The 20,985-nt window shown below is 45.2% G+C and overlaps 1 protein-coding gene across 1 annotated transcript in view; it reads right to left on the bottom strand.

Moving 5' to 3' along the window:
* The window catches only part of EYS (EGF-like photoreceptor maintenance factor), a 1,897,540-nt gene that overhangs the window by 615,396 nt on the left and 1,261,159 nt on the right, over positions 1-20,985 (bottom strand). Inside the window, exons 33-34 of the mRNA XM_090034512.1 lie at positions 13,802-13,992; positions 11,449-11,540 (exon numbers count right to left, since the gene is read on the bottom strand). Coding sequence (XP_089890638.1) covers positions 11,449-11,540; positions 13,802-13,992 — 283 coding nt within the window. The remainder of the gene's footprint in view (positions 1-11,448; positions 11,541-13,801; positions 13,993-20,985) is intronic.

The following is a 20,985-nucleotide window of genomic DNA, read 5'->3' on the forward strand; positions in this document are numbered from 1 at the left end:
TTTGCCTGAACACTGGCGGGGGGACCGCTGGCCCACTAAGGGCCCTCCCTGAAGCACCTGCAGGTACCACATTGATCAGGAGAGAGAAAAGGAGAAGTGGGGGGAGGTAACCACGTCACCTGAACACCGGCAGCGGACCGCCAACCCGCGAGGAGCCATCCCCAAAGGTTTGCCGCACCGAGCGGCGAGCGAAGTGCAGCAGCGGCACCTGGGGCATGGCCCGGGACCACGGGAGATGTGGCCCAGGGGGCTCGGACCAGGCATGACAACCGGGCTGGGACCAGGAGCTCACGTGCCAACGTGTCCGCCATCCCCCCTCTCAGCTGCGGGGAACACAACTCGCCTTCGACCCTTGGATGCAGCACAGTTCTGCCCCGGAGGTTTCTCTCACCAACCTCCTGGAACTAAAGATGGGCATTTAGGGTCCTGAAAAACGTGTCCCTGAAAATCTCCGCGGACATTTCCTAGAAGTTTTGAGAGTGTGGCACCCGGCCCTGCCACCAGGGCAAACCACCAGACGTGTCCGCCTTCTCCTTGGGAGGTAGGAGCAGCAGGGAGAGGAAGGACACAGGCACACGTGTGTCTTACACACATGTGTGCCCCCTTACCTGACCTGAAGCGAAGGCGAGAGCAGAAGAAGCGAACGGAGCAGCAGCAGGGCCAGCAGCAGCTAATCCCCCTAAGGTAAGTGGGGCAGAGGGACTGATGCAGCTGAGCCGGATCTGGAGGGGAAGCCCCCCGGATGCCTCTTAGCTGAGCCGGTAGGGAGCCGCGCTCCCAAGCTGCAAAAACAGAGCTCACAAACAGGCGCGGTTCGTAAGAGCGCACCGGCATTTGCACCGGCGTTCGCGCCGGAGGGGGAGCAGGAGGGGCCCAGAGGCTGACTCGTGTTAGCGCGGGGCAGAGGACCCAAACTCAGCTAGAAACTCAGTGACTCCAACGATGGTGTCGACACGGAGAGTGCTGCCAGGGACCCTGCAGGGTTGTACGACCAAGGAGGATGTACCTCAAGATGAGCCCTCCACTGCTAAGTGGCAGACGCTCACCTCCCATGCCAGGGCTGCTCAAGACATGGCAGCACCAGTTCCTCCAGTCCGGCTGGAGAACAGCTACGAAGTCCTGGCAGCCCTGGAGGAGGAGGAAGAAGAGGATGAAACCGGGGAGGAGGCAACTCCATGCTCACCACATCCCATGCAAGCTGAAGGAGGCAAGAAGGCCAGGAGGAAGAAGCGTCGCGTGATCATCATTGCTGACTCCATCCTGAGAGGTACGGAGGACCCCATCTGTCACTGGGACCCCTCAGCACACGAGGTATACTGCCTACCTGGAGCAAGGATTCAGGATGTGAAAGGCATGCTCCAAACCGTAATCCAGCCCACCAGTTTTTACCTCATGGTCCTAGTCCATGTGGGCACTAACGATGCGGCCAGGAGGAGCCCTGATCACTGGATGGAGGACTACCACACTCTGGAGTGCGTGCTGAAGGAGATGGGCCCACAAGTGGTTTTCTCTTCTATCCTACCAGTGAGTGGACAAGGCAGATGGCATGAAACGTGCATCACGGAGACCAACTGGAGCTAGAGGAATGGTGCTTCGAGGAGGGCTTTGGCTTCCTCAGCCACAACCAGCACATCATGACGAGAGACATGCTGGGATGGGACGGGCTCCACCTTTCCCCTAAAGGTAAGCATGTGTTCTCTTCTAGGTTGGTGGACCTCCTCCAGCGGGCTTTAAACTAGGCTCATCGGGGGAAGGGGAAGATGAGGGCGGAGGAAACATCACACTGCCAGACCAAACAGCACCCACAACTACAGCCCAGCCCAGACCAACAAGCGAAGTGAATAAACAGGTAAGAGATAGGGGCCAGGGTAACGCTGGGACTAGGGGGTCAGTACACACATCCACAGGAGGCCTCAAATGCCTCTACACAAACGCTTGTAGTATGGGTAACATGCAGGAGGAACTCACCCTCCTGCTGGCTGACACTAGCCCGGACATAGTGGGGATTACGGAAACGTGGTGGACGCAATGCATGATTGGGCGGTGAATGTCAAGGGCTATAGGCTGTACAGGAGGGACAGGATAGGAAAGAGAGGTGGGGGTGTGGCACTCTATGTTAAGGAGGAATACACATCCTCGTCAATTAGCAAGGAGTCAGGGGAGGGGCACTCTGAAGTGCTTTGGGTTAGAGTACAAGGCAGTCGAGGGGAAAGAGACTTAACGGTGGGAGTCTACTACAGACCTCCCAACCAGGGAGAAGAGCTTGACCAGGAATTCTTGGGTCAGCTCACAGAGGTAGCGAAGGCTAAGGATGTGGTAGTCATGGGAGACATGAACTTCCCAGACATCTGCTAGGAAGAACAGTCAGCCAGGTCTGAATGCTCACATAGGTTCTTGGCCAGAGTGCAGGACCTCCATCTAACCCAGCAGGTGCACAGCCCCACCAGGGGTGATGCCTTGTTGAACCTAGTGCTGGCCACGGGTGATGACCTGGTGAGGGGACTACGGGTGCTTGACCACCTGGATGATAGCGATCATCGCCTGCTGGAATTCACCATCCAGCGCAAGGTGGCAAAGGCATGCAGTAAGGCAGCGGCCCTAGATTTTAGGAGGGCAAACTTCAACGAGCTAAGGAGGATAGTTGGAGAAGCGCTGAGGTCCTGGAGGGGAGGGGAGGGGAGCCAGGTGTCCAAGGAGAGTGGTCGCTCCTTAAGGAGACGATCCTCCAAACCCAAAGGAAGGTAATCCCAATGAAGATCAAAGGAAGCAGGAGAGCACACAAGCCTCCATGGCTCACCAAAAGCATCCGGGAATGTCTTCTTTCTAAAGAGGAGGCTTACACCCATTGGAAAGAAGGAGTCATCACCAGGGAGGACTATTCTGTAGTTGCTCAGGGATGTAGTGGGGTAGTTAGGAAGGCCAAGGAAGAGATGGAACTGGGACTAGCTTCCCAGATTAAGAACAATAAGAAGTCCTTTTTTAAATACACAGGGGGTAAAAAGAAGGTCCCAGGTAATGTGGGGCCCTTGCAGAACGCATTGGAAAACTTGGTTGTCACACCAGACAGCAAAGCTAACATGTTTAATGATTTCTTTGCCTCCGTCTTCCTAAGTAGGGACCAGAACAGCCACCTCCCTGCTGGGCCCCCCTTGGGCCCTGGGGGAGGCACATCTGGGCCACGGATTAGCAAGGATTTAGTTAGGGAGCTTTGGGAGGCATTGGATGTATTCAAGTCAGCCGGTCCAGATGATCTCCACCCTAGAGTTCTAAAGGAACTGGCCGAGGTCATTGCAAGTCCCCTGGCACGGCTTTACGAGCACTCGTGGTGCTCTGGTGAGGTACCGGAGGACTGGAAGAGGGCCAACGTGGTCCCCATCTTCAAAAAAGGCAGGAAGGAGGACCCGGGAAACTATAGGCCATTTAGTCTTACCTCGATCCTAGGCAAGCTGTTTGAGAAAATTATGCTGGCACACATCCAGGAGGGGCCAGCAGGGGACTGCATGCTTAGGGCAACGAACACGGGTTCATCAGTGGCAGGTCCTGTCAGACCAACCTGGTGGCCTTTTACGATCAGATCACCAGATCATTAGATGCAGGGGTAGCAGTGGATATAGTCTTCCTGGACTTCCGGAAGGCTTTTGACACTGTCTCTCACCCCGTTCTCATTAAGAAACTGGGGGGCTGTGGTGTAGACACCCACACAGTCAAATGGGTCGCCAACTGGCTGGAGGGCCGCACCCAGAGGGTGGTAGTGGATGGGTCCTTCTCAACCTGGAAGGACGTGGGCAGTGGGGGGGTTCCACAGGGCTCAGTCCTTGGGCCTGCACTGTTCAACATCTTCTTCATCAGTGATTTGGATGAGGGGGTAAAAAGCACCCTGTTCAAATTTGCTGATGACATTAAGATGTTGGGGGACGTGGGCACACTAGAAGGATGCAACAGGCTACAGTCAGACCTAGACAGGTTACAAGGGTGGGCGGACGAGAATAGGATGGGTTTCAACACAGACAAGTGCAAGGTGATGCACCTCGGGAGGAACAACCGGCACCATACCTACAGGTTAGGGAACTCCCCTCTTGTCAGCACAGAGGCGGAAAAGGATCTTGGGGTCATCATTGACTCCAAGATGAACATGGGCCGGCAGTGTGGGGAGGCAGTCAGGAAGGCCAACCGTACCTTGTCATGCATCCACAGATGCATCTCAAGCAGGTCCAAAGAGGTGATCCTCCCCCTCTATGTGGCACTGGTCAGGCCACAGCTTGAGTACTGCATCCAGTTCTGGGTGCCTCACTTCAAGAGGGATGTGGACAGCATGGAGAGGGTCCAGAGGAGGGCCACTCGCATGATCAGGGGGCAGCAGGGCAGGCCCCATGAGGAGAGGCTACGGGACCTGGACCTGTTCAGCTGAGGGGGGATCTTGTGGCCTGTTATAAACTAGTCAGGGGGGATCAGAAGGCATTGGGGGAGTCACTGTTCCCCCGAGCACTGCCAAGAGTGACCAGGAATAATGGTCACAAGCTGGCAGAGGGTAGGTTTAGGTTAGATATCAGGAGGCACTACTTCACGGTCAGGGTGGCTAGGGTCTGGAACCAGCTTCCAAGAGAAGTGTTGCAGGCTCCTACCCTGGGGGTGTTTAAGAGGAGGTTAGATGAACATCTTGCTGTGGTCGTTTGACCCCAGTACTCTTTCCTGCCATGGCAGGGGGTCGGACTAGATGATCTGCTCAGGTCCCTTCCGACCCTAGAAACTATGAAACTATGAAACTATGTCAGAAAAGTCATGTTGCCAATATGGCAAGTAGCACTGCCATATTGGAATCCAAGGTTGAGTTCACATTTCAGCCCCCAGTAGGGTTAGATAATCAATTCCAATGACAAAACGAACATTGTATGAACCAAGGAGATCAACTGTAACATTTCCACTGTGGTAGCCATATTGGATTCCAAAATGGCTGTCACATTAGCAAGTATGTATTGACAGAAAGGAATGAAAAAAATCTAGTAAAAAAATGCTCTAATATTAAAACCTCACAAATTGTATCAACAAGTCACCTACCACAACGAAATCTAAAGACCTTATTGGTCAATTTATATCGCACTAACAGCAATTAGTCTGCATTTTGCCACTTCAGGACTTGAAGACTTGGACAGAAAAAAATTGCCACCAACATAATGAAAGGAAAATCACACAAGACAACATTCAAAGCAATATGGCATGTATTGATAGACAAATTCATTGTATGGTTGTCAAGTTCAAGCAAAGGATTCGATTATGATGTCATTAACCAACTTTCCAATAGCATGTCTGTCGCATTCAGAAATGATGACTGTGAAGTGGGAAGGAATGCAGTGTAAGAATGATTAGTGCACATGCGAATGATTGTCAGTTTGTCAAGAATTTTATGGAAGAACACTCCCCTCAAGGTACATTCAAGTACTGAACGAACTATTTGGAAGTAGTCAATACTCTTGTGAACATGAAAGGAACTGGCATGGGCTTTTACATGCTTTTAAAGAAATATTACCACTGATAGCTGTGCATGATCATACTAATTACATAAGATGGAGTACACAATACTTTGAATGTATGTAGGGTTTAGTGAATTGTGCTTCTATGGTGTATGCTGAGTTTTTGGAAGGAGGATTCAGGGTCAACACAACTAATCTCCCATTTGTAAACATGTGAACCTATGAGGCAACAGACCATGTTAACAAGGCTTGTAAAATTGCCAGTGGTGTAGTAAACATAACATACACCAAATCAGCTAGACAATGATGGGAACTGAACTATAGTGAAAGAGGTCACCTAACTGAGATGGTAAATCAAATGTTTTGGATCAATACAACAACATCTTTCAATAATAACAAAAGACAAAGGGCATGACTGAAATGAGATTACAATGATGTGGAGTTGCTATAAGAGCAGTTCAAAAGGTTCCACTAGTTTAAGATTTCCAGTGATGAGCTGTTATGTATTTCTATGCGAGATGTTGTGCCAGAAGTTATTTCGTTAGACATTCTGAATGCATATTGACAAAGGAAGAGAAATCATGAACACCGTTATCCAGAAACATCTTACTATAAATGCTACCAAGATCTTCTATGAAAAGATGCCCAAATTAAAATTGAAAACCTTCAAGAATGTAAAGTCAAACATGGGACAGCACAGCAAAATGAAGCAGATGCAGAATGCAAAAGAAATCCAGCAAAGGCTACTTGCAGCAGTTGCAGTAGGTAGAAGGTTCAATGTGCACTAGGGGTGAGCAAAATGAGCTGTATTTGATTCAGATTTAGCCCAAATTGGGGGCAGTGATTTGATCTGTTGCTTCGGATCACTGTTCCTGATTTGATCTGGCCAAATTTGAATATGTAGATTTGATGCTGATTTGGAGAATCAGAGATTCGGCCATAGATGCAACTTTAAATTTTTTTTCTACATACCTCGAGATACCAGGTGTGGCTTGTGAATGCTGTGATGGTGGGGCAGATGGAACATCCCACAGGAGCACAGGAGACCCCCCCATGTGCTCGGTGGCAAACCTGCGAGTACTTCTGGTCCACTTCCAGGTCCACTGCTGAGCACACTGGGCCCCCAGCCAGGCCCCCACCAGCTTTGCGATTGATCGCGGGGGGTACCCCAGGTGCCCCCTGAACCCAGGAGGCACTAGTTGTTGAGCTGGGGGGAAGATACGGGGGGCGGGCACTGTGCTCCCCAGCAGACCCAGAAATGGACTGGGAATGCTTCTGGTCCACTTTTGTGTCTGCTGCCAAGCCTGCTGCAGAGCCCCCATGCTTCTGTGAAATACCCCATCTGCCTCAGCACCTCAGCATTCACAAGCCACCTGGTACCTTGAGCTTTGTAGAAAAAACATTTAAAGCTGTGTATATATCTGAATCACCAAATCTTTCCAAATCTCTCCAAATTGATTTGGAGGGTTCCTATTCAGTTTAGAGACATTAAAGGGTCTCCTGATTCAATTTGGATTTGGAGATTTGGTCACCAAATTGAGCCGAATCTCTGCTGAATCAAATCAGGAACCGAAGTTTTACACAGCCCTAATGTGCACTCTCACGTACAGCATGAACTGTCTGGATACCCTCTGTCACTTTTTAATCTCTACACATCACTCAGCGTAACCAACAAAGCAGTCTTATCACAGATCCATACTGGAGATAAAGCAGTAACTAGTCTGCCAGATGATACTTCTGAGAATTCAGATGTTACTATTAATGACGACAGCTCTTGTACAGAGAATAGGAAAGCCAAAAACTGCACAAATATTTGGAGATTTGGTTGATTCCTTGTTGCAACAAGTGTTTGTCAACTGTTCCAATGCATGTGATTACATCAATGTTGTCTTTGATTGATACATATCACCACCCATAAAGGCAGGCACAAGAATAGTAAGGCCTCAAACTACTAGGCTTAATTGTAGAATTATTAGCAGCAGAGCTTTTCCATTACTGGCATCATGGAGTAGTTTCATATCCTTACCAGCAAAAAAGGAAAATCTGGTTAAACTTGTAAGTGAGAAGCTTCTAAAGGAATCACACCAATGTTTCTGAATTGCACAAGTGTCCATTGTTCATGGTTTCACTGATGGAAAAGCAGAGCACTCTGGCTCATGTGGCATTCTGCAACTGCATTTGCAGCAAGAAGAGGCAGACACAAGAATGCTCTTACATGGCAAACATGCAGTTTGTCAGGGATACTCCTTTCTAGTATTATTCTGTGATGACAGACATACCGGTCCCTCTTCTATGGCATACTCTTGTGTCTAAGGTTTGGATGAAGAGAAGCAACCCAGTAATATATATATTCCAGCTCATGAAATTGTGTCAAAATTGTCTGAGCTGGTCCATGCTTCACTAATTGTATTCTACAGAGTCACTGTTTGTGACATCCCCAGCCAGGTCAGTGGTCAGACTAAGAAAACTGCTTGGAAAGTGTTCATTCAATATCCATGTTTATTGACAAGTTTAGGAAGCAGGCTTGATGCTGATAAGAATTTGTACACTTGTGTAGAAAAGTTTGGGTTGCTGTATCAGCCATTAACATCTTTAATAATCTTTCTGGTTGTTAGCGTAAAATTACTCCATCAAGGAAAAGCTCTGGATAAACTTCCATCTACATGCAGCTCCCTTGTGTACCATGTATATAGAGACAATTATTAAAGTCTTGTTTAGTGAAGTGCACTTGAACCTAATCCACCATTGCCATTACATGATCAGTGTGGCTGGCAAGCTGCAAATGATGGTTACGTTCCTATCATAAACACACTTGAACAGCAGAATACCTTCGGATAATATGTTGCAAGTGCAAGATGGAAGGCCAAGGAACAGCATGTCCATGCAAACCAGTTAATGTGCCATACATTCCTGGTTGTGAGTGCTATGAGACAACATGCTGCAATCTGCATAATAACTACAGGGATTCAGAAATAGATTCAAGTGATGAAGAGATCTGGAAAACTGCTATTACCCATTGTATTAATGTTATATGTACCATTGCATTACCATTGTATTACCATGGGATTACACTATTACATTTTCCTGTGCCTTAAACGGAAAGTATGTCTGTGTGTTTCATTGCCATTGACCTATGTATTATTATTATTATCTTATCTGCCTTCTGAAATTTAAATAAATGTATTGTCTTATTCAATATAACTTGAACAAGTAGGCTAGCCTGAGTTGTGTTTTCATTACTGTAGGCCTGTTATGAAATTTGTAGTGACAGAATTTGTGAGGTTTTAGTATTTTCTTGAAGTAATCCAGTTTCTGTCCAACACTCTTCAAGTCCTGAAGTACCAAAATGCTGACCAATTACTTAGTGGGACATACATTGACTAATAAGATATTTAGATTTTTTTGCGATAGGCAACTGATTGATACAATTTGTGTTTAGTATTAGAGTATTGTTTACTAGATTTCTTAATGTCATTGTGCTGATACATACATACTACTACTGTATCAGCCATTTTGGAATCCAGTATGGCTACCATGATGGAAAAATTGTTCTCCTTGGTTCATGCAGTGTTGGTTTTGTTATTGTAACTGATTTTCTAACCCTACTTGGGGCTGAAATGTGAATTCAAAGCAGCCATCTTGGATTTCAATATGGCAACTACAGGGACAACTTGGCAGACTGGCAACATGACTTTTCTGACATGGGTAGACCACTTCTACTTGAAACACACTGTTGCCACTTGTGGCAATGAGTTGCCTTTGAAAACAAAATTTAGAGTCCTTATTGGTCAATTTATACTCTACTATCAGGAGACAGCCATTCAAAACGGCAATTTGGTTGTAAGATTGAAACTGTCTTGCTATTGTGATACATACTGTAAGGTGGTGCCAAATACTAGCAAAGCAAGATGCTAGAGATTACATGGACTTCTGTAGAATTTTATGTAATTATGGATGCTTAAAGGCTCACAAGTGTTCAACGAGTACATACCACTAACTCTTCAGGCATGACCTTTTCTTTCTTTTGGTGAATAATTTTATTTTAGCCAGTCACTAGTAGGTATACTGAATGTTATATTAGCTCTACACCAACCCCTGCATGTGAAAAGTGGAATATGATAGAGTCAGTTCAAAGGAGAGAAGCTACATTTTGGCTTGCATATATCCTGACCCTTCCAGATTCCAGCTGAACTTTTAATCTGCAAGCAGAGTCTACCACAGATAATTCTCAACTCCTCCTTCCATCTCAGTGCCTCAAATTACTTGCTGTTAGCCCAATCTCTTGACCTTTAACTCTAAATTATGTTTTAGCTTATCAAACAAGACAGGTTATGAACTGATATTCTTAGAACACTATCTGAGGACAATTCTGTAATATACAAGCTGAAGGCATTACAACAGACTGCATGTTTCCTGGAGGGCGAGCAATTTAGGCATGTGCTTTGATGTGAAAGAGAACCAGATATATTCACAGCTGGAAAGTACTTTCAAATTAAGAGTAACCACCTTTTGCTACATTTCCACAGCAGTAATAAAATGCAGCAGCAGAGGGGGGGGGAAATAAAATAAAACCCTTTAATGGGACTTCCTGATGTTTACACTGGCCTTCTGACATCTATCATAACTAAAGCCTGCTATGAAATTTAAAGGACTCTAACTTTTATTTGGAGACTGTTGGGTCTCTGGGAGTTTTTATTACTGGCTGTAAAGCAGTGATCTTTTTAAAATTTTGCATTCTGCATTTACATACACCTGACTTGTTTACATATACCAAAATTATGTAAATATTAAGACTGTTACTGCTGTCAACCTCAAAATCTGATTACCCAATGTCCACTAGAGCTGACTTCTCTGTGGGATCATCTACACATGCATTTACTGTTTACATATGCATTCAGTTTTTAGGCCACTGTGTATGTGTGCAGCCATTAAATCATAGTAATGCTGTGTGTGGACTGACTTGGGACTAAAGTAAGCCCCAGGTTAGCCCACACACAGTGTTATGGTGCAGTAAGGCATCTACACTTGCTTTACTGCATAGTAAATAATCAGGTGTAAATTTTCTACCTGCATAATGCAGGTATCAAGTTTACGCCCAAGTTGGCTTAAGTCACCATATTTACTGCACAGTAAGGGTGTGCACATGTAGATGAGTGCCCTTACTGCACAGAAATTTTCAGTTACTATGCAGTAACCTAAATTAGTGCACAGTAAATGTGCACATGTAGACACACCTAGTAAGTCCATGTACCTACACAAGATAATTATTTACCTGTACAACTTCTCAAAAGAAGGTCCAGGTGTGATTGCTGCAGTCAAGGCAGTCTATTGGGAGTTTATGTTAAGTATTTATACTTATACCAAGCATTTCATTTATGCTTTTGCTTTTACACTGTTATAAAAAGAAAACAAAGCATCACTTGGAGTTACACAGAATGGCATATCAACATCCATCTTATTGTCTTTCCATTCCCATCTTCACTCACAAGCAATTAGTCTTCTCTTCCAAAACTGTCGTATACTACTATGATTGCCAAACTGAATAGATGTAAACAGGGCAGGGGATATTATAGCTCCTTCTTTCTTAGTTAAGACCCTAAGATTTTTCCACATATCTGTTTGAGGCCATGGCCACAAACCTGCGGCCTTGCCCAGACTTTCTTCTGACAGCACAGTTGGGTCAAAAACATGGATTCTGCTTCATGGTTATGTCAGCAATAGTGTAATCTTTCCATTAATATAGCCATACCAGCATACTCTGTAGTGTAGACTGGAAACAGATCATGATAATGTAGTTAAAGACATTCTTTTTACAAACACTTCACAGTACAATTTACCACAGCATCTTGATTTCCGTCTATGCATTTAGCTATCACCCATCATTATCCAACTCTAAAATCACTTAATTGACTAACTGGCCAATCCAATTGACCTTCCAGTCTATTATAAATACTCAGGATTAAAAATTTATATAGCTTACCTAATGTGCACTCTGTACTTCAGTCCATCATCCACTCTCACCATGGTATTGATGCTTCTAACTTCTGCTTCTGAGTTGCATACAAATTGGTACTATGGAGGAACAAATGTTTCTGTTACAAACCTGCCACCCTAAAGCTGGTTGCCCATACTGATCCTAGCTGGCCTGAACCTTCCAGTAGGGCTGAGCTTTGTGTCCACTCCCTGTCACTGGAGTAACAGGTAAAGGCCAAATGAACCTCTCCTTCCCCTACAGAAACAGAAAGTGTCTGGGCAACAGGGCTCAACCTGCCCCAAGGCTGCTTTTCTTGTTCCTCCACTCTACTCTCTGTTGGACCTCCCAGCTTCTTGACTACTTGGCTATGGACCCCACTCTCAGACTGAATTCCTTGCTCCTTCACCCAGATTGACTTCAGGTTCTCCTCCCCCAACCTGACCCTGAGTGACTCCAGACCTGGCAGCCCATGTCCAGATGTGACACTAATCTTCCAGTTTATAGCCCCCTTGCTTGTCTAGACACTTAATGTACCATGTGAGTGGGAACATTTAGAAGCACCATTTAATTTCCTAAACTAATGTGAACAAGCAGTTGATTTCATGGTTTGTCTACTTGTAATTGTGGCTGTATTGTGCGCTTGGAACCATTTGTTCATTGGGTTTTAAATCTACATTTAATTGAACAGTTTTGTCAATCACTAAGTGAATTCAATTACTTTTAATATGGCACGTTGGGATAGTTAGTAACCACCTTGTACAAGTTACCAGTAACAAAGCTTTTTAATTTTTTTTTTTGTCAATTAAGCTGCTTTTATGCTAAACAGAGCTTATGAAACAACGGGAGTCATCCTAAATCAGAACTTTACATTAAACAAAACTAACACTGACAAAGTTGTCAAAGTCTGTTAGTGCTTGCCTAAGTTCTTGCCCCATACTTATTCAATATAGTGTGATTGGCAATTAGACTTTAAAATGTAGCTAGCTGTACACCTACATTTTTTACCTTTCCTCTATACGTTTGAATATATTTCAGTCACTGTGGCCTCTATATTTAAAGATGCTCATTTTATGTCTAGTTGTAATGGTCTACATTACCCTCAGAACAGTTTTGGTAGCATATGTAGCACAATTTCTAGAAGAAGTAAGGAATGTTCATTTTATAAAAAGGAACTTAATATTTATTATATTTACTAAAATATAAGACATTCCTCCTCCCCCCAGTCAGTGGACGGGAGAGGCGGAAGGAGGGTTGGGGGAAGCTCCTTGTCTTACATTGACACACAAGGAAACCTCATTAAATACATTGTCTATCATTAAACTGCTGCTAAAGGCAGCATGTGCCCAGAAACCAACTATGAAGCTGATTAAATACCACCACTGAGCATGACTATAAAACATAAGGCCCATATTGAGCAAACATACTGATGGGAATGTGTGCGTGTATGTGTGTGAGTGTGCATGTGTGTGTGTCCCCCGTAAGGAAACAGGTCATTGTTCCCCCAGGAGGGAACTGGCGCCAGGTCTGGAGGCATTGCAATACCAGGCTGGCACTGAGAGGTCCAGAGCCAGCCTTGACACCCTCCCCTCAGTGCCAAAAATGCTTGATCTTAGCCAAAAGACCAAGATACTGATGGAAATATTTTTGAATTTTGTCTGGGGCCCTTAAAAAAAAATCAGGCTGGTGCCCCCCAGCAAGGAACAGGCATGGGCCTGGGTGTATTACAATACCAAGTGGGCACTAAGAAAACCAGAGCAAGCCCTGACTCCCTACCTTTGGTGCCAAAACATTTATATATTAGACAGTGTTAAAGTTCAAATGACAAAGTTTAAAGTGCAAGGACATACAGAAAGACCTGAACAGAGGGCTGCATAGTAGAAGGCAGTGATAAGGCTAAGAATGCAACTAAGTTACATATGAAACATAAAGCATTTGATTTTAGCCAAAGGCTGAGATACTACTATTTATATATATATATATATAGTGTGTGTGTATATATATATATAGATATATATATACACACACACATTATGCAGATGGGCTGCACTGGCTTATAATGGTGGTAGGTCTCTATCATTATTTTTGGTAGCAGGGGAGGGTGCTGGAGCTTGCTTCAGCCTCTCCAAGTACTGGTCTCCAGCAAGAGCAATTCCATTTTTTTTTTAAGGCCTCCTCCTCTACACACATACACAAATTTTATACCATGTGAGTAGGTACAGAAGTATTACTTTAAAATATGTTTATGGAGTACTTGTGTTAAACTTTGCAGCAGTTTCTGGAAGCAGAATAAATCATTACCATTTGTAAAAGCCTAAATTGTTTTCTTTTTTTTTTCTGATAGAATAATTGGATGCCTTACCTGTAAAATACTATACCGGATGAAGAGTTGGATAAGGAAACGTCCTATTGTTGCCTGGGCCTGTTCAATGTAGAGGAGGAGCCCATTGGAGCTGTATGTCTGAAATTCTAGACTGATGTTGTTTTGTGGATTCAAATGCAAACCTTTAAATTCCAGATAGGAATCTCCAGAGTAGTGAGCATAACTGAAATCTGTGCATGTAGACAGAAAAAAAATCATATATGTATATTATTTTCTTTTCTGCTGATTGTTTTCTATGCTAACACTAACATAGATGAGATGCAGCTACCAAGCAGAAAATATTCAATGCTAAGAGTCTTCTTGTTTTCATCTCAACACAGGCTTTATGTTTTACTGTTTTAATTGACAAGAACTGCCCCAGCCACGCCCTATACCAGGAGGGGTGATCTAGGATGATAACGTTCATGCTGTGATAAGAAGTTGGTAAAATAAACAAGGAGGTAATAAAAATGTATTTGGTATATTTATGCCTCTATTGAACTGAATGGCAGTCCTAAGTTAGACTTGACAGGGAACAAAAGCTGAGAAAAGTTTTGATACAGGAATTAATATATCAGTTAACAATTAATGCAGAAGTCTTTATGGTAACTATCTCTATGTACACAGAGGAGGAAAGACTTTCAGACCTGAGTATGAATGATGACATCTAAACATCTTTACTTCTTGTCCAGCTGAAGGAAACAACACATGTGGGGGTCTACTTTCCTGAGCAGCTTGAGGAAGGGGTATAAGTATGAGCAATTTGTTTCGTGATTGAATACCATTTTTCTGACCAACTTTATCAGCTGATAAATGTTAGAGGTGTAACAAGCAGTTTCTATGCCCTGAGTAGTTAGGGTAATGGCAGCAACCAGGCCAGAAGTGATGGTGGCTACAATTCTTGTACACCCTCAAAATGAATGCTCAGAGCTTTTGCTCTGCCCGCCCCCCGTCCTCATTAACCTATTGCCTTGAACATCAACCACCATTTGGTGAACAGAATTTGACAGAATATATAATGTAAAATCCAGTAGACTTTTGCATCATTTTTCCTATTTGGCTATAAGAGAGAACTGTGGGATCAGTTCTAGATCAGGTAAAAAATCCAAAATGATCAGCAGCTTCTCATGGGGAGCTGATATTAACATTCATGATATTCATATTCCTGAAATGCTTTTAATGTACCTGTATTTGTGTATTTATATAAATAATTAATGGTGCTCAAGAATATAAGGTGAGTTTTCAGTTTTTTGGAAGCAATAACAATTGTTCATATTGAGAATGACTTCCTTTCTGCTGCTGTTAAAAATGACAGTGCAATTTTATCAATGAAGATTTTCATACTTATCTTCTATAAAAACATACTGTATAAGCTTGCCATTAAATGCAGAGGTAGGTTTTTCTTCATCTGGCCTTCTCTAGAAATGATTTCTAGGCTATAATATGGCCTAAAGCACAGTGATCATCACTACTCTTAAATAGATATTGTATCCTTTAGTCCAATGCCTAACATGCTGTTTCTCTACAAAGCAGAGAAAGCTTAAGATCTGCAAAATACTTAGTAGCTGCTTACTCCTTTTACATAAGGACAAGAAAACTCTATTCATTTTGTCTCCTTCACAGAGTTTTTTTTATTATTATTACAGTAAAAAACATTAGGTTTGAGATTTAATTCTGGAAACAACCACGTGATCTATGACAATTTTCATGAATTCCTCCATACATGATAATCCTCTCACTTCCAAGTTCAGTTTTGACTCAGTGAACTTGTGGAATGGACTGGTACTGAAATATATAGAGCATGCATACTGATTTCTGCACTGCTTAAAAAATATAATAGATATGTTTATTAACTAACAAAACCTTTTCTTGTGGGAGAGAGCAGCTTCCTGTTCCAGGTATTTCTAGTTCTAATGCATGTTCTGCTGTTTACACAGGTTCAGTTAAATAAAAAATCTTGACAAATGCATTTATTCATCCTATTTCTATTATTTTTATTACTTCTTCCTTCACAATCCACAGGTGAAAATCCTGGTATACATACATTCTTTTACTAAGCAATCTTTTTTCTTTTTTTTTTAAATGTACAGTTCCATACAGTGATATGGAACTGTATACACTGGATGCATCTTATGTACAGGATTACAAAGAAATTTTACCAATTAACTCTATTTTTAAATATAAGTAAGCCTCTGTCAAATAGATTTCAAAAAACATTTATTCTTTGTTGACATACAGTCAAAAAGGAAACATGGCTTCTGTACTGAGCAATAGTTTTTAGGGGACTTAGTCATGAGAAAATATGAACAACAAATTCCTTATGTTGACATTTTATTTATCTTTTGATAAAAGCAGAAAATGGTTCTTGAGACTTTCATATGATTTGTGAGCACCCAAGTAGTACTGAGGAGAATTTCACAGTACATTAAATGTTCAAAAATGTGCTAGCTTTTATGCAAACAGATTACAAATTCAGACAGGAAAGAGATCAGTTTATTTATCCCTAGGGAATGCAAAGTGACAAAAATCACTCTCAGAAAGGTGACATGAAAAGCTTTCACATCATGTCCACTTTTTTTTAAGGCAGAGAAAGAAAAGGAGCTAAGTATCAAAGTGTGTGGGACATGCTTACAGAATATGTGACACTATCCTCGGAAACAGTTGCTGTGGTCAAAAGGGCTTATATAATCCTTAGATATAGAACCAGGGGAATACTCAGTTACAGAGGTTATATTGTCCCAGAGCTTAACACCTCTGACAGAATGGATAATGAAATACTGTGCCGCTTCAGATGTCCACTCTTCAAGAAGGATGCAGAAAAACTGAAGAGGATTTACAGACGATGCAAAAGAATCATTAAAGGACTGGAAAATGTTATTTATAATGAAAGACTCAAGGTGCTTGTTCTATTTAAGTTTTCCAGAGACACATCTACACGAGACACTCTACTGCATAGCAGCATAGTTTACTGTGCAGTAAGCATGAGCACACCTGCACATACTTACTGAGCAGTAAATATCACTACTTGCAAGGAAATTTGCTGCCTGCAAACGCAAGTAGCAAAGTTACTTGCAAGTAGTTACTGAGCAGTAATGCACATGTAGACACCAAATGCTGCATCCAGATGAGCAAGCACAGGCCTGTTGCAGCACCTCAAAGCATGTTGAGATGACACCGAGAGAAAGCTAAGAATGAAAAAATATTCCTCACCTGCATATTTGCAGCATGGACTCTAAACTGGTGCAGGGCATGCTCCTGGATCATGCTCTGAAGAAACCGGAGGCTGAGTCCTCCAGAGTGATGCACTAGCATGCGGCCAGAATGTCTCTATGGCTGCTGCATGTTCCTGCTTCTCTAGCACACTTCCTCAGCGTGCTGGAGCAAATAGGAGTAGGCCAAGGCTGCAGTGGTGGGTTGAACTCAGGCGCTGTCCCAGGTAAGTAGGAATGTGGGGGTTGGGGGACTGTAGGTGAAAGGACTGTGTGAGGGTGGGAGGACTGCTTAGGGGAGGTGGGTCCCCCGCTACAGTGCACAGCCCCTTCACCACTCCCCCCAGAGGCAGCAGCAGCAGCCACGGGGCGCTCATGACTGCTTTTGGCAGAGGCCCTGGCAGTGCAGTGTGGTGCGGTGCAGCCCCAGCCACCTGAGACCCAGCATTGCCTGAGACCCAGAACTCACATGGAGTGAGCCTAGCCAGCTGGTGCATGCCTTCAGCCAGAACTGGGCCACTCTTGCTGCTTCTGAGGCTCTAGGTATGACAGGAAGAAACCATGCGCTACCAGGCTGGGCCAGATCCTTCCTCCACAGAGCTGGCATTGAGCCTAATGGCATGTAAGGCACATGGAGGCAGGAGCCAGTCTGGCCCTATGGTCAGCAGCTTCTGCTCACAGTGCCAGGAGCCCGGTTCTGTATGAAGGTGTGTGGCACTGGGCCGGGCCAAAACTGTGTCATGTGCAGCCCCTAGGTCTGAGGTAGCACTGTACCACCCAGGGTCTCTGTCAGGAGGGTGCCAGGAGTGCCCTGATGGCCATTGCCATGACTGTAGGCAGGGTTGTGCACCATGCAGGGGAGTGGGTGAGGGACCCACTCCTCCTGAACAGTCTTCCCCACCCACACAGTCCCCCCCACACCCACACAGTTCCCCCACTTCCACAAACTCCCCAAATCCACCCACAAACCCCATAACCCCAAACAACCCCACAAACTCCCATCCACAAAATCCCCACAATGCCCCACACCACCCCCACAAACCCTACACCCACCTACAACCTGCTCCCACACCTGTTCCTCTCCACACAAATCTTACATCTTGTATGCCCAGCCTCTAGATGGGACAGGACTTGCTGGTGGGTCCATGGGTACAGGGGCAATTACCCAAATGCAGCCTTGCCCTATGCCCCCACCACCCTGGGAGCTCCTCCTCCCAGGAACAACATTGGGGGTGTGATAGGCTGGGGGTAGGAGTAGGGGTAGAGGTGACAGCAGGGATGTGTGTGTGAGACAGTGATGGGGGTCAGGGATGGGGGAGTGCTTCAGGTAGAAAAGGCTGTCAGATACAGGCTGAGAACTCTCCTACCCGCATAGGAAAGCCTGTGCAGGGGAAGGCCAGCTTGGAAAGGAAGGGGCTTGTCCAGTCCACGCCTTGAGCCCCAACTGAGGGCCTCCCAGGAACACCATAGGGATTTCATAGATTTCATAGACATTAGGATTGGAAGGGACCTGGGAAGATCATTGAGTCCAGCCCCCTGCGCAAAGGGCAGGAAGTCAGCTGGGGTCATAGGATCCCAGCAAGATAAGCATCCAATTTGCTCTTGAAGGTGTTCAATGTAGGTGCTTGAACCACCTCTGATAGCAGGCTATTCCAGACCTTGGGGGCTCAGACAGTAAAGAAATTCTTCCTTATGTCCAGCCTGAAATGGTCTTGCAGTAGTTTATACCCATTCGACCTTGTCATCCCTTGGGGCACTCTGGTGAATAAACGTTCCCCCAGATACTGGTGGTCACCCCTAATAAACTTATAGGTGGCCATTAGATCACCCCTGAGCCTGCGCTTTTCCAGGATAAAGAGCCCCATGGGATCACTGGTGTCTGGGCACAGGTGCAGGGAGCAGAACAGCAAGGACTGGTACTGCTCAGAGCCACAGAGCACTGGGTGAGACAGCTACAGCTGGACTCATGTCCTGGTGCTGGGATGGAGCTTCTGCCAGGAGGGAGCTAGTGGCAGGCAGGCAGGGGCTGGGAGTCAGGAGTGAGGGGCACTGGGAGGATGTGGGTTGACAATGAGGGGTAAGGGCCGGGCAGGACACCAGCATATCAGTTCAGCTCAGCATTGGAGGAAGCTCTGATTTTTCATGATAAAAAAAAAAAGCAAAAGCCAAAGTATATAGATACTTAGAATTTGTTTTTTTATGATGATAGAGGCACTGGTAGGCTTCCAATTTTGTTTAAAATTTTAAATATATCAGTAAAACATTGCCTAACTGCTCTCTCTATATATAGTGATGTTTCACTTTAATTTGGGAAGAAGATGGTTTTGGGTATTTTAATGAGTGAATTTGTGGGGGTTATCAGAAAATTTTCAATTTTTAAACAGGGAATACCAGGAACTCTGCTAATGTGGCAAGTAATGGGAGCCAGGCAAAGGAGCCTGGCCGGGACCTGCACTGGGGACCCAACTGGAGAGCAGATGAGGTGGCTGATCTCTTGTCCATTTGGGGACAGGAGGACATGCTTTGAGAGTTTAAAGTGCACCACTGCAAGGAGCACATCTTCTGGGCAATAGCTGCCCAGATGGTAGAGCAAGGGAACAAGAAGACATGACAGTACTGTTGCCCAAAGGCCAACTATGAAGCCAGAACCCACTGACAGCTGGTCCAGATGTGCAGAGGGCTCTGCTGCAGTGCCCACACCACAACCCAGACCATGTGTAAACCCAGACCCCACCTCGGATTGGCAGGTGTGCAGCCATGAATCCGTAGGTCCAAGGGCACACATGTTATTGTAGGTGACAGCAGGTCACAGCCAGACAGCATCCCCCACTGCCAGATTGCTGCAGAGGGTAGAGGGTGCAGGGGCCCCTCTAAGCTAGCGCTGCTTCAGAAGTCCAGATGACACAATGGGCTAGTGTCCCCAGATACCAACTGGCTGGGCCTCAGAAGCTCCTGAGGGCAAGTAGCTCTGAGATGCTCACCAAGGCAGCTTTTTATACTGTTGGGGCCAGAACCAAAGTGCATGTTCAGACTTCTGTGCTGAGGCACAAATCTCTGGCACAAATTTGTGCCACTGCTATTTGAGTTGCTACAAGTGCACTGCTACAAGCGCAAATTTGCTCCCAGTCAGCCCTGCCACTAGGAGGCCAGCCTGAGGTCAGCCTAAGGGTCCCATGGCTAGGTGCCTTTCCTGCCCCAGGTCTGGGCCAGCTCTATGTGAACTCGAGCTGGTGCAAGATGCTGCCATGCTGCAAGCACCCAGGCCCAGATGCAGGCAGCTCCTAGCCACCGGGGACAGCTGTAGCTGTCTGCAGCCAACCCCCAGCAGCCTGCCCAGAGACTGCAGGTTCTGGGACATTGCCTCACCATGTGGCTCCTAGTTCCACATTGTGCCTCTGTGCTGAGCACTGCAGGAAATTGCACAGGCCTGACAGCACAGGGACAGCTGCATGGATGCCTGGAGAATTGATGTGGGAAGCCCAATGGCATCATCACCCACACCACACGTTGCCACCTGGGGTCTCAGCTTGTCCATGGAGGAGACTGGTGACCTCATGGCACTGTGGGATGAGGCAGAGGTACAGCAACAGCTTGCATGGGGTGGGCACTCCAATGTGCATATCTAAGAGGGGCTGTCAGAAAAAAAGGCTCATCAGGTCTAATGTAGTTGGGATTAACAGAGAGGATAAAGATGAGGGTAAGTGGAAAGGTGGGGGGAGGGGAAAGGAGAACCTTTCTTGACTGTCAAAGCAATAAAGACTGAGGATGCAAACAGAGGAAGGACTAGAGCTGACTGCATCAGGCAGCAGCACAGAAGACTCATAAAATGGTAGAGATTAGGGGTATGCAAAACGAGCCATATTTGATCTGGATTTGGAGTCTGCTCAAATCAGGAACAGTGATTCAATTAATTGATTCAGATCACTGTCCTGATTCGATTCAGCCGAATCCAAATCTGAAGATTTGATGCCAATT

Source organism: Crocodylus siamensis, chromosome 1 (assembly GCF_052110815.1).
Source record: "Crocodylus siamensis isolate JL-2025a chromosome 1, ASM5211081v1, whole genome shotgun sequence".
NCBI classification, from domain to species: domain Eukaryota; kingdom Metazoa; phylum Chordata; order Crocodylia; family Crocodylidae; genus Crocodylus; species Crocodylus siamensis.